We start from the raw sequence: 26,893 nt of genomic DNA on the forward strand, positions 1-26,893 counted from the left end.
GGATTGGGTGTTTAGACACAGATTATAAACATACACTGTCTGAAATTTTAAACTTGTCTTTTAACCATTCAACCTTTTGGTCAAATTAGTCCATATTAAAAATATAAGAAAACCTTGATTATCTTTGAATTATTATTAACGTGCTTTATGCTTTGAAATTTGGTTTTTCATTTCATGGAAACTGTGGAAATGTATTCATGACAACTATTATGAACAGCAAGTAGTTTTGTTTTTTCAGATTTTTGTTAGGTTGTTGTACTTTATTTATGTGAAGCTAAGTGTTGTCACTTTAAAACATCCTCCTAGTTCGATTATGTCTTCAAGTCGTTCTTCTCGTGCTGAGACCCGGAGTCGGGCAAAAGATGATATCAAACGAGCTATGACTGTGCTAGAAAAAGTTAGAAAATGGTAAGCAATTGTGTTTGCTATATTTCTGTGTAAAGTTTTTTTTTGCATCATAGCTGTTTATTGTACCTTTACATTTCAGCATATTATATTCTTTTATACGGTATATGTAAAGTCAATATCCAGTATTCACGATCACAACTACTGTAGTGTAGATCCAAAATTGTTTGTAAGTTCTCCACTAATTTTTTTTGCTACCATGTTATGACTGGCCATTTTCAGCCATGTACTGTATATTCCACAAGCAGAGGTTTACTTTTGTAGCACCTCTACTTTTTTGGTATAAGTAGCGATAGCTCCACTACATTTTTGTTGGAGTAGCGGCAATTGCGGTGCTATGTTTTTCAATTTATCGTAGGAGTGCTACATTTCTTTCAGTCGCACTCCCACTACCAGCTACATTCCAATTTAAAGTTTAAAAAACGACTCTTGTTTGGAGATTTTTCATGGAAACAATGCATGAAAAAATGTAAGCAGAAATCATTCGATTATTGCGGAAAGCATCAAGCGCCTTGATACCAACAAGAGTGGCATTAGCACCAGTCACAACTCCAAGGGTGAATTTTTGGTGTGTTGGTGCCATCGCATGTATCGTCAGCACAGAAAAAAGTGAATTGTGGTGGCTCTCTTTTAAGATAGAAGCAATTCTGAGCTTTCTTACTTCCGGTTTATAATCTCGCTTTATTAAATATGATACCCCATTTCTTCCTGTGTTGCGACAGAGAGATTTTTCTCTATTGGAAAAGGCGAGCTAAAGCGGGCAGGACTCAGCAACTCACATAATTTTAAATTGTTTGTGTTTTTGAAAGAAGTGTGCAATAAATTTCCCCTAGAATGCGTTTTCTACACTGTATCGACTTTGAAATGGCAGTGTACATGAATGGTATCATTTGTTTTCAAGGTCATTTTGATGTCACAAAGTGTCAGTTTAAGTTAAAACAAAAGTAACAGTTAGCGCATGTCTACCTCTGTCTACAACACAAAACTACTTACGCTGCAAAGCTATTTATTTTAATGTTTATTTTAGGGAGAAAAGATGGGTATCAGTTGCTGATTCTTCACTCAGGATTTATAAATGGGTTCCAATTATTGAACAAATGAAGAAAACTGTGAAAGCCGATGAAGAAAACATAAAAACTGACATTTCATCAAGCAATCAATCCTCAAATACATTACCTATGAATGAAAACTCAATGGAGTCATCAAGTAATAGCATTGCTCGACATTGCCTCATTCAGTCAAAGATAGTTTGTTATTTTATTGAAATAATGAAGACAAACAATTACTTTGATAACCTTATCAATAGTTCTTTGCTTGATAATGTAAATCCATGTCGATAAGTGTGATTCTAATTTTGCTGCGTTTAAATTATTATCAGATCGCACGAACACCTCTACCCCTTCTTCAGCTCCCAGTCCAGCTGAGATGGATGAGAGTTCTCGGGATTCTCTCTCGATATGGCAGGATGAAAAGTCAAGAGATTCAATAAACAATACCAACAGTAACAGCTCATTCTTAAGTGTTGACAATGCGAACTCACAAGCAGAAAGTGAGTGATGGAAAATTTGTTGTAAATATGTCCAACTTTACCATTTTTTTATGAGTAAATAATTTTTATTTGTATTTTTCCCTGTATATCTTGCATGATACAGTATAGAATCAGTCACCAGTGCCATATACTGGATTGCATGTGACATTATTTTAATAGTCATTCTTCTATTAGTCGCGTGACGTCAGGTTACCATATGTATGTATGCAGTGATGTTCTGCCCTTGATTGCATTGGACTTTATTCACTGTGCGAGGTGGTAGTTATGTTTTGTGCAGATGGATAATTAGATTTAATTTGGTTTCTCAGTGGAATCAAGTTGTTTTTTGTTTCTACAGAAAATGAATCGACGAAGCGACCTTTAACACCCTCGTCTCCCCCAGTCAGTCAAGCGATAAAGCGACTGAGAAATGAATAGATGAATTCAGATGACATGTTGCCTTTAGAAAATTACCGTCTCTATTTCTGAAGTTGGTCCTTTAAGCAATAAGCATCTCTCCATCTTGGGCATTGTAGTCCTTTGTTGTAATGCTTTCTTTTTGATGATTTAACTTGAAGCTGAAGTTGAAACCACTGATGGCCTGTTATCAAAGTTAGGATAAATATTATTACGTATGTTCTACAAACAATACGATAATGTAATCTTTGTATGGGATGTGCTTTTCTCTGGATATGCAGAGGTGACGCATGTTTTTTCATGTGTTGTTTAGACAGACATTGCCAATAGCACCTTTGATCAGAAGTCCGTTAAAGATTTGTTCTGTTTTGAAAATTTATGCTTTTTTAAAGAAATTTGCACACTGAAAGACCGCATCCTATTTCGATGATTAATCCGGTCACCATCATGAAGACGTCACCAGAGGAATTATCACAATTTTACGTTGTCCGTGTTGTGCAATGTCAGCGGTCCAACCTTTCACAACACCAGCTTTAAGTGCGAAGACACCAACTACCAGTGCAGATATTTATTTCACTTAGTTCAAGTGCCACCTTTAGTATCATTCTTTGGTACTGTTGGAGGCAAGCCATCCAGACATTGTTGTTATGCGCCCAGCCTGTCTGAGATCGAACGGATACATGTTCGAAGCTCACTGCAAGCACACAACAAGATTCTCTCACCGCTCAACATGGTGAGCAGAGCAACGGCTCAATTAAGTTTTCGTTGTGGGCGAACCTACTTTTGCAAACAGTGAATAAGTTAAAGGATGATTCTGCATATCAGCAAAAGGTCTACCCGAACTTTCACATGTGATTCACTATCAGAGAAGACTTCCTTCAACATTTCTCTTGTCAGTAACGTTATCATCCATTGGCTGGACGCGAGTGACGATTTGTACATTTTGTTTGTGTGTTAGATGGGCATAAGCCATTACTTCAATAACGCTAACACACTGTTTTAAGTAAGGCAATAGACAAGCTTTGAATTTAAGCATCTATTTTATTTCTCGTCACCTCTCACTGAATGTTGCTAGATCACTTCTCGCACCGCCACTACAATGGCACGAAGTACAGATTAGATAGTGTACGTTTGTCTATTTTTTGTTCGATGATCTTGACTGAATACGTTTTAGTATTCATGAAGTCTTTTATCGAGACAGCCATAGATCATCATTTACACTGCATGTTGATTGTTGATCGGTTACCTTTCAATGCATAACTACATATTTTACTAAAGTGCGTTCTTTTTTTCGATGAAATCTGAACCCAACAATTTTGTTGTAGGCCTAGCTGGCGTTTCTTGACGTTAATTCTCAATGCTACATAACCAGCGTTGCTGCAACAAGATCTCCTACAGTACGTTCCGGGCACAGACGTTGAAATTGATTGCATTGGTCGTTGCAATCAATTAGCGTTCTGTTCCACGTTCCTCAATTGCGTACCTTGCGTTTTTTCGTTCGTAGCCTATATATTGCGCTGCTCTCGTTGTTTAAGTTGAATAAGTCTAAGAGGTCAGTGATGATGTTTGCCCTTCGTTTTCTGAAGATGGCCAACGAGATTGAATCAAGCTTTAGTAGGAAAGCCAGTTTAACAAGAAATTCAGCCATTATCACTGAAACCTTGAACCAATCAGAACATGTCATAAGAGGCTACCGTCCAATTGTGACCTTTCTAGCACTCAGCCAGACAGTTAATTCTTGTTTTGAGCTTTATTTGATAGGCTACAGAAGAAAAAAGACTAGCCCAATGGTAGGGGTGGTAATCGAACTCCTAAGCGAACCAGCTGACAGCGAATCCATCGCTTGATTTGCTTTGTGTCATCTCGCCCCTTTTTCACTCACGGAAAACGTAGTTTATGATTAGTTCGAGGTTTCAGTAGCAATGGCTGAATTTTTTCTTGTTAAAGTGGCTATCCTTTAGTAGTATGCGATTGCTGTGAATAGATGACTGATGAGGCCTATCTGTGCGGTGAAAACTTCTGCTGCAAGAGTATGGATGGTTGGCTGGAGTTCTTGTTCAAGGCTCGGACCCTGCGCTGTTTCCGTTTTTTTTTTTTGACAGCAGATAGCGTACGTTGTTTCTCGGCTGATTCTGCACCTTCAGAAATGAGACAGCGCCATGTTGATCATTCTGCTCTAAATCTTTCCAAGAATCAGCGTCGATAGAAAATGCTTTTATGGAGGCTTTCAAGTGCCTTTAAAACTTTTTCTTTGACCACCCACTTGGCATCCGGTGGGCGTGACCTGCCCATCTAATTTGTGTCTTCTTCATGTGGTGAAAGTGCTGGGCAATAGGCATGTTTGCTCTACTGAGAATTTCGGTGTCTGGAACTTTGTCATGTCATCGAATCTTGAAAAGTTGCGGAGGCAGGAAAGGTGGAAGTGCTTTCTTGTCTCTTGTTAAGGATCCAGATCTCACACGCTTAAAGAAGGGTTGTCAAAATAACAGCCCTATATACTTTGTGGACAGCCTGATTAACCGCCTCTTCCACACGTTAGACTTCATTCTCCCGAAGGCGATAGATGCTTTGGCGATTCTGTTGTTGATTTCCAAGTCATTGGTGGCTCTAGCCTATTGGAAAGAGTAGGCTACTCTCGAGATACTTGGAAGCTTTGACAAGCATGAAGTTTCTGGTCGTTTACAGTGACGAATATTCGTCATACGATTTTCATAGGGCTGGTTGGTGCATTGCCTCTGATTGTTAGTCCAAAGTTATCGCAAGCATAGAAAAAGTTAGTCATTTGTTGTTGAATTTCACTTTGGGAACAGGCATTCAGGGCAAAACCATCCGCATACAAAAGTTGTTGAACGACAGTTTCGGTCACTTTAGTGATTACTTTGAAGGGTCTCAGGATAAATAGTTGTCCGTTGTGGCACCCAAACAGCTTAATCCGCTTTCGGGATTTTGCTCTGTTTCGGTACCACAAACCTAAGTTGTTTCTGGTAGAACACAAGCGTCGACTTGCATTCGCTGAGCAACCCCTACATCGGGAACTCGCATGTAGGCTAAGGCAACGTCGACCAATGGGTTTGAGGACCATATAGCGACCCTCCCCCGCACCGTCACAACGATAGCGACTTGGAATACCGTTGGAGTCTTTTCTGTAAGTATCGTTGGCATGGCTGATAACATCATGCTAAACAGAGTGAGTGCCAAGACACAGCCCTGTTTTACGCCATTTGTGACCGGAAAGAATTTATTGTCATCAACAACGTTGACATTCTTATTATCATTTCTTCATGAGGTCAGTGGGCCTACGTTTTACTTGGTTTGCTAATTTTAGGCTACCGGTGCTATGTTTTACATTACGACAGTCCGTGTGTCACTACGGCCTAAATTCCTGTGTCTGAAAATACAACTTTATAAAACAATACCGATTGTATTTTTTTTTTTGAGAATAAGTCTTTGATAATAATGTGGTAACATCACAAATCTCGCCCAAAATTGAACATGAGTCCTGTCCATAAAAGACCTTAGGAAACGTTCAAATATTACGTAACGCCTTCGAGGGGGAGGGGGGTTTATGCAAAGCGTTACGTTCAGTGCCGGATTAATCAAGTGCGGGGCCTGTAGCAGATTGATTTGATCTACAGATAATGACTGGAAAGTAATTGAACATTTTTTAGATTTGATATTTTTTGATTATAGTGTAGCCGCTCTTGCCCCATCGTGTTTCGCAGATAGTTTTTATTCAACTTCAATTTTGAAAATGATCTCTCTCCAGTACGATTAGTTACCATCATACATAGATAAATGCGTAACAAATTGTCAATGTTAGGAAACATGGTGTCAATATTGTTTTCTTTAATCGAAGTGAAATAGTTGAGTTCTGGAGAGGAGCAATCAATAGCAATGTGCTTTACGAAGTGGTGTATAGGCTACCTTGCGACGTGGCTCCAGCGCAGATTGTAGGCTGTCCAATACTGCAAGGAAAAACTTCCACCTGGAATTTATCTTTAGTTGATATTCATTGCATCTGAAACTGAACGTCCACTGCCTATACATTCTCATCGTGCGTTCGATTCTGGACAATTCTTCTTGTGCTTAGGCCTATTAGTCGGTAGTCCGGCACTTGAGTCAGCTTCTGCGCTTCTGATTCAAACTTAACGAATTGTTCTCTGAAAGTCTGTAGGGATCCTGCCAAAGAGGCACACAACGCTGAAGCAATGTTGAGATTTTGCCGCTTTGTTTGAAGAGAGGCTTGACTTGCCTGGAAGCGATCGGGTAAGCTATTTCAAAAAACCACTAAGATTCCAATTTCGAGCAACTCCATGTTCTCGAGGAGACCATTTGCCTGCTGTCGACATTCTGTCTTTTGCACCAGGTCATTTGCAAGTTTCTCTAGTGTTTCCTTTTTGAAAAGAAAACGTTCTTTAATAACCTTAATGGCATCAGCTCTTGCGGACCATCGTGTTTCAGAGAGCTTTTTTAGCACTCTCACCACATGAACACTCCAAAACAGACCACCGGTGTGTTGAAACAGCAAAGAATAGCCTACATAGACATTTTCAACGAAGTCAAAGAACTGAACTGTTTCTGGATACGATTGTGCAGCGCATACACCAACTAGATTCAACGAATGAGCATCGGATGGAACATATTCTGCAATAGCACCATTTTTTTTGACAAGTGTCTGTAGGCCTACTCCGTTATATTTCCCGCTCATGTTGGACTCGTTGTAATAACTCTGTCCAAGGCAATCGGCACGATTGATACTCTTCTCACTGGTGTACAGTAAAGTCGAATAATCTTTCAAACAACTAGTATCGTGGGCTCGTGGCACTCGATCAGGCAGTTGCCTCCAGCGGAAATTATCGGTTTTTAAAGTTTACAATAATTAGGAAGGGATAAGTCGTTGGGACTAAATAATTTAATCCTACAACTTCAATATTCTCCCATGCCATTCCAGTTTGCAAGTCAAAAATTACATACCAACTATATTCGACAGTTTTTTGCAAAAAAAAAAACGTTTTGTTCACCAAGCGCGGGGCCCGTAGCAGCTGCTACATCTGCTACTATGGTTAATCCGGCCCTGGTTACGTTAGCGTCACATTGGGAGGAGGGGGTTCAAGCAAAACGTTACGTAACGCTTTCGAGTACGGAATGGTAGTTTTTTGTGCTGAATTCGTACTGAAAAAGCGTTACATTGGGAGGGGGGGATTGAAAAAAGCGTTACGTTGGCGTTACATGGGGGAGGAAAGGGGGGGGGTCAAAAATTCGGAAAAAAAGCGTTACGTAATATTTGAACGTTTCCTTAGTATTTGTAAAACGACAATTAATAAACCATAACATTATAACTAGGCCTATGTTGTTGAATTATTATTAGTGTGTTTATTGATTCTGAGAGTGATACCATATTTTTTATCTGATCACTGGTTCTCAGAAGTCAGACAGGATACGGCTGTCAACCAAAGGTCAGTCGATTGCATGGAAGTGGAATTTATAATTTGGCCGCTAGAAAACAGTAATGAGCTAGAAATAAGATAAGTTTGGTCACTGGACGAGTTGGCGTTCAAAACCGGACGTCAGACCACTCGGCATGCGAGAACTCAGCAAGTATATTCTTCACGCCGTAGCCTACACTAAACATATGTAAACGTTAAATCAATAAAAATGCGGATGAAATTTGGTAGTGAGATAATGAGCAGCTATGCATGTCGTGTGAAATGCGCAGTTGATAACAGCCAAATTAATGTTAGCAACTACCTGCTAGAGGAGGGGTTCCCAACCTTTTTTACACCGTGGCCCTCTTTGAAAATTTTGAAACATCAATGGCCCCCCTATTTTTTCAACTTTTTGAAAAAATTAAGAAACGTCATTTTGATTAAAAAAAAACTTGTTTATACAGTTACTGGTAGTTAGAATGATATAAATGCAACGCACAATAAACATGATAGTAGGCTACATTAATTAGTTATTACATATGCAGTTAATGTGATGGTTGAGCTTATTTTTGCTCTGACAATGTCTTAATTGGTGATGAAAAGAGCAAGCTGCATGTCATATTGAATATTCAAGACACTGCGCTGCTTTGTCTTCAGAAGTAACATTGCTGAAAACCTACATTCACAACGATATGTTGATGGGAAAGGCAACAGCAATGGCATGACAATTTCATTAAGCTTAGGGTACGATTTGATTAGTTTTGCCCAAAATGTGGTCAAACTATCTTTCTCAAAGCTCAATCGGGTTGCCGTCTCTTCTTGCAGCTTCAAGAGTTCGCTTCGCGCACCATCGTTTGTGTCTGGAATATTAGTAACAGGACAATGCAAAAGATCTTTTACTGGTGTAGCAGCTTGATCTGGTATGTCAGGTAAATACTTGCTGAATTCTTGCATCAAATCTCCCAAGTGGGCACTAATTAATTGTTTTAAGTCAGCAGACATATCCACATCTCTGCCATCCAATACTTTTGATAACTTTGGAAACCTTGCAAAATTGCCCTATTCTATTTTTCTCTGCCAATTGCCAAGTTTTCTGATAAATCCTTTAATAATGTTCTTTAATAATTTTAAAAATTTGGACAAAATGTACTAGTCTTTTTATTAAATTTTAATTTATTTCTTTTGTTATATAGTGTTGGAGTGGACTGAGATATGGTAAATTAAAAAAAACTATTATTTTTCCATGGCCCCCTTGAAAAAGGCTCATGGCCCACTAGAGGGCCATGGGCCCCAGGTTGGGAACCCCTGTGCTAGATTATGAAACGAAAATTATAAGTCAAACAGTATCTGAAAAGTTTTTATGTAGTAGCCTACTTTCTTCAAGAGACAAAGCAATCGATTGAAACTATATGCACGCTATAGGAAGCTGATTTGCTACGGTAGGCTACGTCTGACGAATTAGGCTACTTATAAGCAGAGTTAACACACTGCCCTGTTTCTCATGTTTACCGTTGTTTTGAAGGACAATGAGTTAAGAGTTTCAGAAAAGAATGTATTTCTAAAAAAATTACTCATTTGGACAAACGTCTTTATTTTCTCTCCGGAGCGCGGTAAGAAGCTCTGGAGCTGGAACCCAAGTTAATGGTAGGTTATAATTAATAAAGCATGACAGCTCTGGTGCCGGAGCCACTGATGTAAAGCTTGTCAGCTCCGGAGCCAAAGCCACTTGTGTAAAGCCGGACAGATCTGGAGCTGGAGCCAAACCTCTTTTATAGCGGCCCTGGTTGCAAGGGCGTTTGTTTCAATCTGACATAGACGAATGGACAAGCAGTTTTTGTACATTTTTTAGTTGCAAAAGGTCACTTTTGGCATTGTTTAAAGAATCGTAGTTTAGTCAGGTGAAAATGGACCAACTACAATATTTTCCTGATGCTCCTAGTCAAAGCTACTACGACACTGTCTCATATCTTCGCTTTGTCAATGGTAATATGAGTGAAGGCATCTTGAAAGAAGGATGACCATTGGAAAATGCAGCAATCTCCTGCAATGTTCCACACCTGATCATATTTCCATATGCAAACCAATTAATAAATCTGTTTATCTTAAAGCAGCACCACAGAGTTAATTAAGGCCTATGCATGAAAGCTCACACTTGGATGTGTTTACCCGAGCGGTTTTACAATTTTTACAGATTGTTCCCTTGTGCGAGTATTAGACGTGTATCACACGTGTGAACCATGCTCGATGTTCCACATCAAGTAACTTACCATATGGACTTCTTAATAGTAAGAAGTATATGACCTTACCCTACACGCGGAAATTTTCCGGTGAACCCCTAAGGGTTTGCGAACCCCAAATTTAGAACCTCTGGTCTAGACTTTACTATTTACAATGCTTATTTGAAACCAATCTACTGTTGCATAAAAAAAAAAATCAGATTTACGGCTTGATCTAACTAAACTTCTACAGCCTCAATTATGAAAATAGTCAGAAATAAGCAGCAATGTTATGATGATAATGGATGTTCTCCTTAAGTTGTGACAGATGCAGTCAAAGTCAGATAAGTTTCATCTGATTAAGCTACAATAGAAAAACAATAAAAGGTTGTGCAAATACAACAATTAACTTTTCTCAAATTGTCTGTTACAAAACTGAAAAAAAAAACGATATTATCAAAGACCTTCGTGACGGTGTGTGCTTGAGAAGTTTCAAATATAGGGTTAAAATAATATGTCATAAAATGATATCAAGAATATTCTTTCGTGGTGTTGTTTAAATAAATAACACAAGGCCGATTTTGGTTATTGTAGTTTTACCAGGACAGGCAGTGAATGAAGGTGGCCAAGGTAGCTGAATCATCACTTATTGAACATCTTATCGTTTGACTACGTCATAAGTACATGACGCATGTTTGTTAGTTTCATTTTCAACGAGCACAATCTAAAATTTACGCAATCAAGCTCACCTTAAGTAATCAAACGTCGGTTTTGGTATAAAGATGTTTTCTGCGTTCCAGTGTTGATGACGTCCCAAGACGACGTTTTTCCTGATTATATGCATGAACCAACTACTTTTCGCGCCATATTTTATTTTGATATATTTATGAGAATTCTGTGTATATCTTGACAAATAAATATCACTCAGGCAGAAAAATATCGTTAATGGCATGCACGACATTACTCTTACGTCAGCACCACATGGCAAGTTATGAAAAAGGTCACAACAATTAGTTTTCGAAAGGATTTTGCTGTTTCGCTCTGCTGTAAAGTTTTAAATTTATCTTCATTGCCTAATGTAAACTGCCTTCAGATAAAGATCAAGAAAGAAAATGTCATAAAAATGCGAAAGTAAAAATATACGTCTCCTATAAAAAGACGTGAGTTGAAATGGACTGGACCATTCAAACAGAATTTAAGAGCAGCAAACGCTTAAAATTTTATTTCAGAGTAAGATGTTAACAAAACGCAGGTTATGCAGATAGTTGGCAAACAAAAAAATATATTAATCAAAACTTTGCAAGTTATCTTGAAAGTTTTACATAAGCATTTCTTAAATTACAGATTATAACCTCCATAATTTAAAATCTTAATCCTTGCTGCTATTTTTGATTTAAGTTCTCAAAATTTACAAAAAAATGCGGTCGTCTGGAACTTTTCTATCAGTTGTTGTTTGTTGTTTTTTTATCCTTTCACTATCATGTTGTAAACGTGTAACGGTATGTAAATGGGTTATATCATTTTTATAATAATACACTTTGCTAATAGAACTAGCCTATGTTATTAAAGTTATCAATTGTATCTTCTATGCTAGCCTATTGTTAAATTTTATTGAAAGTAATGTTTTACAAGTTAACTTTGTATTATTTATAGGGAGCCACGACTCGTTCCAGAAAACATCGTGGTATTGGAGGATGGACGATGAACAGCATTGGGTACAATGGTGGAATAGGTAGAGAAACGAAAACGCCCTTTTTATTACTTATCATCACTTTGTTTGTCCTTTCAGAAAATACTGCATTGGTTTAAGTTTTTTAACCGTTGAAAACATTACTGTTATGTTTTAAAATAAACAAGATTTTCGGTCTATATAAATATGATTTTTTTATCTACCCATGTTGAAATATAAGATTTTTGTTTCACAAGCTTATGACGTTTTGCGTATTTTCAACACAAGTAAAGCTGTGGCGACAAAACCAAAGTTTAAAAACATTTATGACGTCAGCGTTAATTTTTAAAGATAGCGTTAACTTGGTGAACTTACGTTAACTTTTTCTGCAGAAGCTCTGAGAGAGGTATTTGGGAAAAGGGAGGACAGAAGTTTTGGTAAGTTCAATTTGTTATAGTCTATTGTGTCACAACAAACATGAGCCTACTGTCTAAATTTTGGTGCTTCAGTTGCTTTAGTTTTGAGATCTCACTCTAAGAACTAAAGACCGTTTACTTTTTGTTAAACACAAACAAAGCATTTTTCTCATGTCATCAAAGTTGAAGATGTCTGATTTAAAATAATGACATGGACACAAGCATTTGTTTTCACACTGTTGTAAAAGTTTGGGTTGTCTAAAAGCTAACAACTCAAATCTGCAATTTGTACAACTTTCTTTTGAGCAAACATAAAACTGGCTTTAACCTTGTTTTAACACTTCTAATCGCTTCTATGCAATTAAAGAAATAGCTAGTCAAACAAAGGCTTGTGCTCAGCTGAAAAAACATACTTTACCATAATCTTTCTGCTACAGATTCCAAAACAAATATTTTTTCAACAAGAGAAGAAATGTTTTCCGAAATTTATCGGGAGCTGGAACCATATTTTGATTTTAAAGGTAAATTTGCATTTTTGTTTCACGTGCGTAATTTTTAATCTTTTGTCCAGTGATTCCCCAATTTTTTGTTCGAATTCCATACTTTTATTAGAAATTTTTGTACAGTGTTCGCGTACCACCTATATCCAGAAAATCTCAAAAATATACAGTAAAATACATGAAAGTTTAACGAATGTTAAACGAATATCAGCACAAGACTTACAAACAGTTTCGGAACTAAAAATGACAGAAATATATCAAACAGTTTTAATGAAATGGATGAAATCGTTTTTTTCGACTATTTGGCCAATGCAAGCAAAATCTTAATTTGCTAATAACGCATCTAAAATCATGACCAAGAGCAACAAGACGTTTCCTGCAGATTCATTGTTAAGTCTTTGTAAGCTAATTTGAGCACACATAACGTAAGGTGAGATAAAGAAATCCTTTTCATTGCAAATTGCTGAGTTCAGCATTTTCTTGCAACTTGTACCCGTTAGTTCAATGGTTACGCACCCGACTCAGGATCACGTGGCGCTGGTTCGATTCTAGAGTGTGCGCTTGAGCAATGCATTTCAGGACTGCTTTCCATTCAGCGGCACCAAGTAGATGGACAAAAACACTTCAACAACGAGCGGAAACTTCATTCTGTCAATCTCGGTGACCGGGCGTACGTCAGTGGTTCAAAGCCTCTACAAGTATGCGAAATTACCAGGATCAAGCTCCCAAAGAAGCTTTCCCAGTCCCAGGATAAAGATTAAATCAATCAATCATTTCTGCCTAATTCGGTGCTTCTCAACCTTTATTTGTGGCGACCCAAAAATTAAGGTTAAATTAATAGCGAAGATTTGGCGACCCTATTTCCAAAACTATGTTTCGCACAACGTTTTGTAAGCATGAAAATATGAGCCACACTCATATATAGCTACCACGATTAAACATAACAACAAAATGTCGAATTTAATTAATGTGAGCCTTGACTTTGTATTGTTTCAACAATTTGTCAAATTTGGACCTATCTTGCTCAGTGCCAATCTCATGTCATCTTCAGGTTGAAGACAATTTCTCTCCTTTGTTTTGATGTGAGTAACCGCAGAAAACCCGCTCTCACACAGGCAGGTAGTAACAAATGGCAGGAGAACTTTTACTGCGTGCGTGCCAGCAACAGTCTTTTCATTCTTGACTTTTGTCCAAAATTGACCAAGGGTTTCTTTCTTAAAACAGTTGATCAATACACTGTCGCACTGAATGTCAATAAACTCCTCTTGAAACCCAAGAATGCTTTGGTAGTTTTCAGGCAGGGTATCAACATCAATAACAAATGAATTGCGCACCCATTCCAAATCCTTTGCAATTTTAGGGATAATCAAATCAAATTCTCGTATCAATAAACCCAAATGCCTTTCTATGACAAGCTGGACATCATCAAAGCCTAACTTCGTATCTACCAGTAACTAATTTAAGACAGTAGATGTTGCTGCTTTCTGGGACGCGATCTTCCTCTTCCACAACTTCAGCTTTTCCGTAAAAGCAATCAGTTTTTCAGATACATTGACCAACATTATGTTTGGTCCTTGCAAAGATTTATTCAAGATGTTCAGCTGCGAAAATATATCAGAAAGATACGTCACAAACAAAAGCCACTTTTGATCAGCAAATTTTTCTGCCAAGCTATTCTTCTTGTTTATGAAAAATTCCTTCACCTCCTTGCGCAGAGTTACAAATCTCTCCAGTACTTTGCCACGACATAATCATCTCACATTAGAAAAGTTCAACAGATGTCTGTATTCTGCATGAAAATCTTCGCATAATTTTTCAAACAGTCGTGAGTTCAGTGATTTGGCCTTTATGAAGTTGACGATGTGAATTACATCTTGCATGGCAGTTCCCAATTCGGTGGAAAGCCTGCAAGATGCTAAATTTTCTCGATGGACGAAACAGTGACTGACGTGTAGGCTACATTAGGATTCATTTCTTTCACATGAGCAGTAAGTAAAACCTTTGCGGGATCCGAGCATAGCTGGAGCCTTATCACTGCAAATACTGGAGCATTTTGTCCACTCTAACCCCTCTTCATTTATAAATGAGGCGACCAAAGCAAAGATATCTTTGGCTCGTGTTGTTGTTTCCAAAGCTTTGCAGTTAAAAATTCTTCTTCCAAATTAGTCTAGTGTGTACTGTTGTTGTGTACACTTTACCACAAAATGCGTGTGGCAAAATCGTCGGGTGAAACCAGCGGCGTAGTTTGAATACGGTAGTGGAAATTACGAAAACTACAGTAGCCTAGTGGTAGGCAGTTTTAATTTTGCTCAAAGACATTATCTTTTATACCCACATCGTAGCCTACAGCGACCCATCCAAATGAAACGGCGACCCAGTTTTGGGTCGCGACCCAGAGGTTGAGAAACACTGGCCTAATTAAACGAAATTTAGATTGTTTTCAACAAAGTTATGTGTATTGAAATTAGCTTACAAAGATTTAAAAGCAAATCCACAGGAAACGAATCCCCTACAAGTCAGCAGTTGAGCAAGTGACAACTGAGCTAGCAACATTTCAGAAAGCGGCTGAGATTGGCAAATGATGAATTTGAGCAAGTAACAACTGAGCAAGCCGAAATTTGGCATGTCACAAGTCAGCAAAATTAGTTTCGCAAGCGATGACCAAGCAAGTCCGAAGTGAGCAAGTAAACCTCATTTGCTGACATGAAAGCAGCTGAAATGTACTTGCTGAGTTGAAACACTTGCTGAGTTGTCGCTTGCCGAGTGGTGACCATTTGAAACGCAAGCTTTTGCTACCGTGTGCAATACTGGTAGACGGTAATAGGGAACAATTGAATTGAAGTATGTTTACAACATACAAGGGCGTATGTGTAAAAGCTCAAAGAGGTGGTTGCTTGCAGCTCTCCTCGCTACAGACATGAAACGAATTTAAAATAAATAGTGAATATTGCCACTGAAATACACATTTTATACAATATTCAACTTGTGTTGCAAATAGCAAACAAAAGAACTTAGAGTAATTTTGATTTAACTTTCATATCCAATTGATCCCAACTAAATTATTTTATGAGCCGATGATAGTGAATAGTGATGACATACAGAATAAGGCTATTTTTGTGACGATAAATGGTTTTCCATTTGCTTCATCCGTTGCACTTATAATGCTGTTTTGTCAAGAAAGCACAGCTTGCAGTAATCGTTCTTACATATTTATTCAGCGTTCTGACAGCTTTTCCAAATTAGAAAGAGGATTTATGTAAAGTAATGTGCAGGCTATTTGTTTTAGCTTTCTTTCAAATACTTGTTTCTTTTTTGAAAAAAATATGAAATCTGTTAGAAATTTAACTTAATTGATGCTGCATGTTGCCCCCTCTCAAACCCGCTCCTGATTCCTCCAGATGTAATGGCCTGGCGCAGCATTGCACTCTTCTTTGCACGTAGACCATGAAGTAGACCTATTAGGCTACCAATCGTGTTTGTGCTTTTGTTGTGTTGGGTTGTCCATTTGCGTTGACAAAGAAGTCTATTCGAAACTATGTCTGCTTCGTCACATCTATTTTTAAAAGCGTTCTTAAAGTTAAGTTTAAATAAATCATGGAATTAATTATTTATGGCAGTTAAACAAAACGCTAACAACGTACTTCAAAAAACAAGTGTTTCTTCCTCGGAAACTTGCTATGCAGCTTCCCAGTCGTTTGCTTAGTGAAGTATACCTTTAATTAAAGCTGTCACAACCAGCCATGAAAGCACAAATATCATCAGAGCCACTTGATAACTTTTGGTCCGGTGTTAATGAAAAGGCTGAGCCTCCCGAAGAAGACATTTCTGAAAAACAAGACCCTATACAAAATGCACGATGTTTCCTCGGGCTCCCGAGGCCTCAAGAAAGGTTCTGAGATCCTAAACTCATCCCGAACATGGGTATAAACTTAGCCCCTGGATCTCGTGTTAACGCATGATGGTCGTCATGAATCTTCGTGTTATGCTATAGTGTCAAAATGACTGGAATATCATAAAACTTATTGGTCATTGCCAAACGTTGTAACTTTTGCAGTTTTTATAAAGAGTTTTTTTTTTTTTATCTCAAGTCGTTACAAAAATAACATATCTTGTATTTCTTTGTGCTTCATTTTTTAAATGCAAAGTTCCAACAAAAAATTTGCAAAAATTCATTTTGCTTGCTATGAAATTTTTTTTTAAAGTCATCACTATCGAGCTGTAGCAACAAATAAATCAGTGTCTTACTAATTTTTCTGATTGCAGAAAATGGAGATGAACCTCATCAATTTTCTCTTGATGCAAATGGATACTGATTACTGAATCAACGAAAAAGAACGTTCTGAAACATCTGAAAGTTGCTACTGTTCAGTTTTGACGGTTATCTGAATGCAATAGTTAATAACTTATTTTAAAGTTACACTCAATTTTCAAATATTATAAATTTTACAGATCATAGTTTTAGAATCTACGAAATGACATTTTGTGCGATTTAACAAGTATCCCAAAGCTATGTTTTGCAAATGTTTTTTGCTTGTGTTTAAAAAATATTTAAAGTAAAATATAATATAAGGCCCACTTTAGAATGTCTGTTTTTAACACGTGGAACAGATTATTAAGTTCTTTTGAAAGATCACACAAATTATTGCATTACTGTTATTAGAGTCTAGAAAGCTTAAATTTCTTCCAGACTGCTACTGTTGTCAAAACGCCAGAAACTAAATTTATTTTTTCAAAACAGCTTTGATCTGAAATACAATAGTTTTACGTCATCTTGATGTGAATGTGTTTTCAGCGTTTTCTTTTTTCTTGTTGAAGCAACGAAACTTTTGATGTCAATCATATTTTTGAATTTTTGAAAAGTATACCTTAAATTACATGCAAATTTTGATTGTCAGCTATTGGCTTCACAAATGTGTGTTTTTTTAAACCTTGTTTGAAATAAAGATTATTTAAGGGAAATCAGTTAAGATTGTGCGCTTCTTGAAAAGGATGAATTATTTAGTGCGTTGAAACTATCGTTAAACTATCGAATAAACAGTGTCTAGTTAAAAGCGTTTTAATGTCAGACAAGTTGAACCCACAAAATGTTGCAAGTCATCCTCTACATTTATTTGACATTTCGTCATTAACATATGATCGACTTCTTCAAGGAGATAATGGTAATATAATAAACACCTGGTTAGCATATGGTAAACCTCACTGTCATATTATTGCAAACAACTAAACAGGTCATTTAGAACTTATGACTTCGAAATTAAATATAGTGCGTAAAATTTAAAAACAAGGAAGAGGAAGGTATATAAGCAGAGCAACCCATTTTTTGGCCAAAAAACTTGAAACTTTGATTTTTATATTTATCAAATTTTGTCCAATGATTTCCTGCGTTTGCGATTCAAATACGAAGTACAAAGTATAGTAGAAATAAAATGGTTAAGTAAGGACGTTTTCTTTTTCTGATCGAAGAAAAAGACAGAATGTGGAAGACTCGATCGACATCAGACGTAACGATCATGCAACGAAAGTCATTCGAAAAACCGCAAGAGATAAATATGCAGTGTCTTTAAATATTCTGAAATACTGACCTATTATACTTCAGCATCAAGTGAGCCTACAGCTTCAAAGTATCTTCGAAGTTTTCTACGCCTCTGAAGTTTCTGTGACTTGCCTGTTTTTTGTAGATGGAGAAGCTTTCTCTCCTGCTATGGAGGTTGCTTGGGAGTTTCTCATCAGACTATGCAATTGTGGTGAAACATCATTGCCAAAAAACGCTTGCTTTCAGGCTTAACTCTTTAATCGTTCAAAAGTTGGTAAAATAAGATTATTACCTGAGAAATTTACTACTACGTCCAAATTGCAAAAAACTCCATATCAAAAAAAGAGAAGAAAAACACGCAAAAAGAAAATTTGACCTACCGGTAAGCTTAGACTTGTTTTTATTTAATAACTTTGAAACCTCTGGTCGTATCACGCATATTTAGTTTATGAACATTTTAGCTCATAACTTCAAACAAGACAGAAAAATTAAAATTAATTGACTTTGGATTGCCCCACTTAAACGTTAACATACCAAATTAAAATTTAGTGAACACGAGATGAGGAGAAAAGAGCGAAAAACGTAAGTCATCATCTAGAAAGTTATTCAAAAAAAGAGCAAAGTTAGTGTTGATGCAATTTTAACGCAAAAGCAAATCATTTATTTACCAGAAGTCAGACCCAAGCCAAAAAAGTAATAGGCCCATGTATTTTTTAAAGAAAAATGTTCAAATTTTGTTAGAAGCAACCATAAATTGCATATGATTTATTACACATGCTGAGTTGTCATTTAAAGATGTATTTTGTGATCTCTACTATGAGACTTTGGATATTTGGATTGAAAAGTTGTAACTTATCTGCTATTTTTGCAATTTTTATACTAAAAAATTTATACCCTACTCGGTGGATAATTAAGTCACAGTAAACTAAAAGGCAGGTGGTGCCTGTTTATTGTCATCGTCTGAGACATATAGTCCATGAATCATGACACCTAAAACAATAAAAAAGCTTGCTGTATCTGTAAATTAGGGAGTTGAATAAGGAAAAACATATTAAAAACACTCTTCGATTTGTTTATCAACCGACTCCTGAAAAATCGCAAAACTTTCTTCCGACTCTGACTCCACAACTTTGCACACGGTCGTTGTTTCGGAACGAAAATACACAAATCCAACTTCGTATTCTAAGAACAAGCTCCGGACGCGTATTTGTAATCTGCGGGTCGCTACAGCAGATCAGATTTATTGACCAATCGGAAAGCAGGAGTTAACATGATTTAACCAAGCTGAGAAAATTTTTGCGGAAAAAAGTTTGTAGACCAGGTTTACAATAACTTGCAACATTTTGAAATGAAAACTTTTTAGATTTTTCAAAAATAAACTTGGGAATAATCAGAAGGGAAATTTTCTGTTTTTGCACACCAAGAAAAACTTTTTGATTTTCTTTCTAGAAAAAATTTGCAAAAAAATTTAGAAAGCTGATGTACAAGTCTCCGCCCTGGTTAAAATTACTCTGACGTCATACTGCGTCAAGTCAAGTCAAGTCAATTTATTTTGTTTTAACAGCGCCATATATTAACAAATAATCAGAGTAAAATGTAATTGTCAAAACAATGCATTGTACAACTGTTGGTTAGATTATGGCGCAATCAGGATGAATCGACCAAAAAATATAGGGTGAGGTGTGTGAATAAGGCGCAAGCTGTTTTATACCTTTATTGAATCACTTGTAGTTTGCTTGTTCCTGCTTCGATTTGAACAATTAAACTATCGCTGCAAAGCACAAGCTCCTATCTATCCAGCTAACTTTCACCCAGGTCCCAAAAAAAGAACGTATCTCTTAAGTGAATTTTTTAGTATCTCTTAGGTTAGATTTGACCAATTTTTGACAAATCTAAAAGACTTTCAGTCCAAAATTTTGCGAGTTGTGAAAAATCTCAGTTCAGTTAATTTTTATTTCTATCACAACGAAAAACAATACGGTATAACAATATATGCCAAACAGTGGCGTATTTAGAAATTTTGTTAGGGGGAGGCCAAGACATTGTGTCAGTCAGCCGCGCAGCGGCTGAATCGGCGGCTGGAGTCCAATGGGGGTCTGGGGATAGTACACACGGGGTAGTCAACGGTAGTACACAGAAAGCTCAAACTTGATGAAAATGGCAGTTAATTGGTTCAAATTTATTCTACTTGGGTTGAAATTAGACTTGTTTGAGCCTTTAAATAGGGGTGGGGTATATCAAAATGTCATATGATGCGTCAGAACGGGGGGAGGGGAGCTGAAACTGTCAGATAAGGGTAGAGAGGGTCTAAAATCAAGAGCGAATCCGCAGAAGTAAGTTACTGTTCCGATCAATGAACCAACAAAAGATATGAAACACTTCAGAACATAAACAATAAGTTAGTCCTCCCGACCTCGAATACCTTTTGAACATTCTCTGCGATTCGCAATGACAATTTACAGTTTAATGCGATGGCTGTGCTTGGCAAATATATCAATGACTGCATCATGCTCGAGTACAATATCTTTATTTAAATAGGCTACATCTGAGCTAGACCATCCAAACGTGGCTCGGTCATGGTCGTGCGGTAATAATTTTTCAGGTACTTTAGTGAACTGAAACATCGCTCATTGGAGGCAGTTGTAACTGGAAGCGTAGCAAAGATTCGAAGTAATAATTTATGGATAATCGGATAAGTGCCGAGTTGTTCAGCCGCTTGGTACGCATCCACAAGAGTCGCAGGTCGTTTATCCACAGAAACTGCAAGCCAATTCGCTCTCCATCTTCGCAATTCAATAGTAGCTGCAAAGCAATTGCTTGGTTCAACATCCAGCATTCCATGGTAGAAGTCGAAAATCTCGTCGATCGTGCAGTCCTCATCTTCATGAATCAATGAAGGCAGAAATGTGCTGACTGTAAAAGCTGAGCAGTGCTCATTGAATCTATCGTCAATTTGTGCCATGCAATTGTCAAGAAAAGGAAGAAAAACTGTTGATAAATTACATTGCAAAAAGTATACCCCGCCCCCCGCGCTAGGATGAATCATCCAAGCAATTATTGCGCTACAACTTTTTTTTTTGCAAAATTTGTATTTTATTTTATTACGTGATCATTAGGGGGAGGCCATCGCCCTTTATCCTCCCCCCTAAATACGCTACTGATGCCAAACATAGCAGAGATCTACAAACCTAGTCTACTGAACTTTTCCCCAGGAAATTGTTCTCAGCTAGGTAAAATCCTGCCTTTTGATATTGTCAATAAATCTGATCTGTTGCAGCAACCTGTGGATTACAAATATGCGCTTCGGACTCGCCAAAATTCTTCCAACAGCCAATCATGAACTGTCGAACACATCTTTAACGCCACCAGTTAGTTTGAGTTCATGAAAAATGTTTTCACTAGAGAGCTCTGTGGGACAAATGTGAAATCAAACTGATAAAAAGAATATGCTCCGCTTACAACTTGAAACCCAACAATGATACATTTAGAAAATTTATCTAACTTATCTGATCATTACCTCCCTCCTGGTAAACTGAAACGGTAATTTGAATCGATCAGGTCACATTCAGGGATGGCGACATCTACGCTCAAATCTATCCTAAACACAATATGCGAATGTATAAAAACTGCGCAACACTTTTATTTTCACAAAGGCAAACTAATTCCGTAGAGATAGGCATGTTCCTTGCAAACAACGAAATAGAAAGCAGCGCATTGCAATGACGAATTGGAATCAGCGCTGTAGAAAAATGTTTACAAACCATGACGGACAACAGATGGGCCAAAATAACCACAGATTGGACAACAGGAGATGCGAAAAGAACTACTGTAGAGGCAGGATTGGAGGATGATGATGTTGACACTACTACACACTAGAAAGCAAATTAATAAAATTGAAACTCCGAGCAATTGTGACCAATGATGCGTTGTTTGCGTTTGAAAGAGAGCAGCCTCTTTACACTTTGCAAAATTGCTGCAGAGAAGGGTCTTTAATTGTCTTGCAACTGCTGTGAGATTACGTATGATTAGGAAGATGTTTTCTTTTGGACATCAGCGAAACTTAGATAACGTGTTGCAGCAAGCGACCACTCTATTTTGTTTAGAACTGCATATTGTAATTTGTTGAATAGTCGACAGTGCTTTTATGAGCACGATACGTTGTTTGTCGATGCAAATAAGTTAACCAGAAAATTTCTCATTTTATTCAAATAGCGAAAAAATTTCAGAAAGCAATTAGAGACTAAAATTGCAACAAAAGCCATCAAAACAGGATTAAATTGGTCAACGTTTTATTGAGTGCAAGCCTCCCATGTTCCCCACCACATGACTTTTTTCGGATTGCAACTTTTGCATTGTCTGTTTTGTCTTACAAGTTTTACTTTGTTGAAATTTTGGTGCTTTTAAGTTTTTCAGGCCTGCTAATGTCTGTATGTTGCTTAAAATCTTGGGTTGTTACAAAAAACAGAAACATTACCGCATATACAGATTCACAGTTGTATGTTGTCCAATGTCTTAAGAATAGAAAAAGATAACATGACAATTTTCTTTAGCTTAGGTCTTAAGGTATTATAGCTCAGATTAGTTTTCGTTTCGAACCTTCAATGAAACGAAATGATCGCTGCTACTTTAAAACAAAACAAAATAAAATTCTTCCAAAGGAAACCAAACCAAAGGAATGAGTTTTGCGTCGAAACGTAACGAAAAGCTTTTATTTCAAATAAGCCCCACGATTTATCCAGGAAATGCTTATATAGACCAAGTTACACTATGACTGTAGCCTACAGATACATCAATGAATAAATTTAACACCTTTTATATTCCTTAAGTCGGATAGATATTTCCGGCCAGCCTTAACGAAGATTACTGAGCATTTCTTACCTTAACTCAATTCAATGACCTTCAAAACTTCCCACACTTTCATACAAATACATCCGATACGTCTCGCGAACTCTAGTAAGCGACCTCCAGTAAGCGACCGCACTGCAGTGAAAAGTTCATTAATTTTTTTTGAGCTTTCTCATTGAAACTACAGCACAGTTGTACTTGCAGTTCCCAATTGAATTGATGCGTGGAGGCAAAGTCTAGCAAGTGCGTTCACCACCTGCTGAATTGCGTACGCTGCACAAAAACACTGCTGCCAAAAGTAAAATTTGAGAGCAACGTTTTAATTGATTTCAAATTTGATCTTTTTATCAATGGCACATCTTCCGATTATATTATTTAAAAATGAAATTATCTACTTATCTTCCTAAATAAACTTATGAACCAATTTTAAAGTTAACAACAAAATATTGCATTGATAAACTACTTAAAGAAGAACCAACTACTGTGGAAATTGCTGTTATTTAAAATAGTCATTATTTAAAATAACAACGTTTTCCTTGGTCCTTCGAACTGTTCTTTACATGGTATGATTGGACACAATGCTGCGAACTTCAACCGAGATTAAAAAAGCTCAATTGTTTTTGCCAAAACCAAATTTAACAAACAAATGTATTAAAAACATATGCCATATATTGCAAGGCTAATGTGAAGATTTTCATAGTTTGATGTACGCAAAATTGTATAATCCTTTTTTTTTTCTTTTTTTAAACTCGAAAAAAAGTTCAAGATCAAAGCTATGAAAGTTAACTCTGAACTAGCAGTTCTTCATTCGTATGAGAGGTTGCTTTTGGACTACATTTCATTGGGGTCAAATGTCCGGGCATTCTTCGAGCAGCCACTTGATTGTAGAGTCCTCCAGCGTTGACAGGCCAACTGCCCTTGGAGGAGTAAACGTCGGGCAGTGGTATAGGATGTGATCTGCTGTCTGTTCCTCTGCACCACAGTTGCATGCCGCAGATGTTGATAGGCCCCATTGGGGCATCAAGGAAGCGAAGCGCCCAACACCCGTGCGGAGGCGATTCAACCGTACCCAGGCAGGTCGGCTAAGCTCCTTTCCTGGTGGCATGGGTCCAGCGTCGGGAACAAAGGTCTGGAGTCTGGAGGTGTTGTCTGTCCACTCCTCTTGCCAGGTATTGGCGATCCAGGATAAGGCACTGGTGTTGTGCTCCAGCAAGGATTGTGCTTGAGCGACAAAGGGGCTTGTCGATTTGAGGCGTTTCTGTATTACCGATCTGGTGATGTAGCTGTGGCGCGTGGTGTGGCTCCAGTGACCGGCGAGCCAGGGAGAGTGTGGCAGCTTTGCGGCGAAGCTCCGCAGGGGCGATGCCTGAAAGAACTGGTAAAGATTCAGTAGGTGTAGGTTTCAGGCATCCCGATACAATACGCAAGGCGTCGTTGATGGGTTTGTCGAGCAAGTGAGTATGAGCACTACGACACCATACAGGGGCGCAGTACTTCGCGATGGAATGGACAAGAGCCAGGGTAGTGGTGCGCAGAGTTGTTGCTGTCGCACCCCAGTTCGTACCTGCCAGTCGACGAATAAGGGCAACGCGTGATGATGAGCACCTTCACGTGGTCCCTACTGTGAGTAGCCGAGTTCAATTACAAATGAAAAGGCGAAACGAAGCTCATCAAAAAGTCAGTCAGAACTAGCAGTTAATTTACCGTAAACGCTTTTTTTATAAACCACTGTCAAAGTAATACAGTGGGCATAAACTCTTGAAGGAACTTTGCTACTTTTGAAATTTTGCGTTTGAAACCAGCTTTAAGAAAAATTGAAAACTCTTTTTTGCGCTTATACTTTCCAAATTTTGATTTAAAAACTGAAAATGGATTTGAAATGTTCCATTCTTATGCAAATCTGTAGCTACACAAACACTTATGGTTAGCGTATTGGTAGATTCTGGTATTCGATGGGCTTACTGCAATGCATCTGCGTAACATCTGTGATATCTGACGATTGTCAAGGTCAGATAAGAGTTCGTGTGAATTAGTGGTCATGGCCAACAAGAGAAAACATGAGAACAGGCATAACAAAACTTCTCAAGGCCCTTTTCCATGATACACAGACATTGCAAGTTAATCACAGTACAAGATCGTACAAAATGTAAAAATTCTGTTTGTTAAGATTTATCTAAATGACAACAAGCCGAGACAAGCTCATGCCATCTATAGTCTTAGCAAAGTAATATTGACAATCAAATAAGTATACACTATATGTATGACCTCGGCAAAGGTGGCTTCGATTGTCGCGATTCTCAGATCGAGCATGGGCAATTTGTTGAGTTTTTTCTGCCAAAATATCTGTAGTATTTTAAGTTTGTAGCCTACCTGAAAGATTTTTCTTTTTTATACACCGTACACTGTAATGTATTTAAAACATCCTTTCTGTAATAAAAAAGTACTTAGAAATGAGATGATTTTTGAATTGATTCTTTGACATATTTAAGAAGCACTACTGAGAAAAACTCGCTGCGTGTTGTTAAAACTATATACTCATCTACAGCAGCTTCAGCTACAGTTCTCGTCTCAATCTGAAATTAAAGAGTCGCTTCTATGGAGAAAATGTTTAATTACTAAAAAAACTTAATTCTTATAAAATACATATCAACTTTCACGTGATGTATCAAGACCGATTTGATTAACAAAATACCTTGGTCTTTTTATGTTTGAAAATCTGCTTGACTTTACGTTTTTCTACCACTGCAGGCACAACCTGCAAACATACCAGGATTACCAGGTGCAATGTTTGACACAGTTGCTGAAGAGAACGAAGAAAAAAGAAAAAGGTTCGTTATCGCGAGCGAGGTTGACCCCAAACTTGTCTAGAATAGAAGAGGTTAAAAAGCAATCGCTGTGATTCCAAGTCAAAATTACTAGTCGGAATAGTAGCTGGCGGCAAGAGCGCGATATGCTGTGAGCTTGTGTACTTACGAAATTTGCAGTGATAAAGATTTGAGTGTTGCATGATTCTATTATTTGCTAAGAACGATTGCAGCAACCAAAGTTTAAGTCATTTGAGTTCAGTTGTCGCATGAGTTTAAAGGAAATCAAAGAGCTAATGACTGACACCAGGGATATTGCAGTTTGCTACAAACCTCTTTAATTGTGTATCTGCAGAAGTTACGGTGATTTAATGCTTGCTTGCACTAGCTGAAATTTGCGCACAATCTTTGGCCTCAATCAGTTCAACGGAATAACCTTTCCGTCACAATCCTTGTTATGGCACTTAGAGGAATATTTATGCTATGGATAGTTTTATTTATAATCAAGCCATCACTGCCAAACCAGCACTATTCAAGACACAGATCAAGATCCAGGGAAAACAATGGGTAAGTCGATTTTGAAACCAGATGTTTGTTAACTCTACTGTTGACTGCAACCAAGAAATCATTATATACCTTCCCTGAAACATAGGCCGGTTGGAAAGACTTCCGTGGCCTGTATCTTGGCCGATATTAATAAGATCCAGTTTGTGTTGCCTAGTAAACGGCTAAATCAGTCCACTCAAAAAAGAGGCTGCAGTGAATAGGTTCTATTGAAATTAATAAAGTAACTTTATAATAATATTAAACTTTTAAGCATGAAGCATGGAAGTACTTCATCCTTAATTCTTGCGTAGATGAAAAGCCGGCCTGAATGTTTTTCTATTATTTTGTTTCGCTATATAAAGTTAATATTTTATAAACTGGAAATTACGATGTATATTCATATATTTTTAACTTTCTTTTATCTCGACTTTCTTGATAATGAATTTGTGTTGAGAATTGGAAACCGACTCGTCACTAGCTATGTCAATTTTACTACATAAATTTAACGTTTTGCATTAGCAACAAGCAAAGCAGAAAGTGGCTTCGCCAAGTGATATATAGCCTACTGTATGTGATTGACATGTGTCG

The 26,893-nt window shown here is 37.5% G+C and overlaps 2 protein-coding genes and 1 long non-coding RNA gene across 4 annotated transcripts in view; all 3 read left to right on the forward strand.

Annotated features, from left to right (window-relative positions):
• Window positions 1-234: 234 nt before the first annotated feature.
• LOC145772312 (uncharacterized) lies at window positions 235-3,915 on the forward strand. Of its 2 annotated transcripts, none has more exons than XM_082584187.1 (4): window positions 235-408; window positions 1,433-1,611; window positions 1,784-1,954; window positions 2,292-3,915. In XM_082584187.1, exons 1-4 carry the CDS (start codon window positions 314-316, stop codon window positions 2,369-2,371), a joined length of 525 nt encoding a protein of 174 aa, XP_082440313.1. In that variant the 5' UTR covers window positions 235-313; the 3' UTR covers window positions 2,372-3,915. The 2 variants fall into 2 exon arrangements, with proteins under 2 accessions (XP_082440313.1, XP_082440314.1); XM_082584188.1 differs by having other exon boundaries at window positions 1,784-1,924.
• An 8,136-nt stretch (window positions 3,916-12,051) lies between these two features.
• LOC145771782 (uncharacterized) lies at window positions 12,052-16,944 on the forward strand. The gene is made up of 3 exons (XR_014289257.1): window positions 12,052-12,098; window positions 12,515-12,598; window positions 16,841-16,944. It is a non-coding gene; the product is annotated as an uncharacterized LOC145771782 (long non-coding RNA).
• Window positions 16,945-21,872: 4,928 nt separating this feature from the next.
• The window catches only part of LOC145772513 (uncharacterized), a 41,888-nt gene continuing 36,867 nt past the window's right edge, over window positions 21,873-26,893 (forward strand). Inside the window, exons 1-4 of the mRNA XM_082584384.1 lie at window positions 21,873-21,965; window positions 23,939-24,124; window positions 24,166-24,333; window positions 25,704-25,783. Of these exons, the coding sequence (XP_082440510.1) occupies window positions 21,873-21,965; window positions 23,939-24,124; window positions 24,166-24,333; window positions 25,704-25,783 (527 nt within the window). The remainder of the gene's footprint in view (window positions 21,966-23,938; window positions 24,125-24,165; window positions 24,334-25,703; window positions 25,784-26,893) is intronic.

The sequence above is a fragment of the Aplidium turbinatum genome, chromosome 6 (assembly GCF_918807975.1).
Source record: "Aplidium turbinatum chromosome 6, kaAplTurb1.1, whole genome shotgun sequence".
NCBI classification, from domain to species: Eukaryota; Metazoa; Chordata; class Ascidiacea; order Aplousobranchia; family Polyclinidae; genus Aplidium; species Aplidium turbinatum.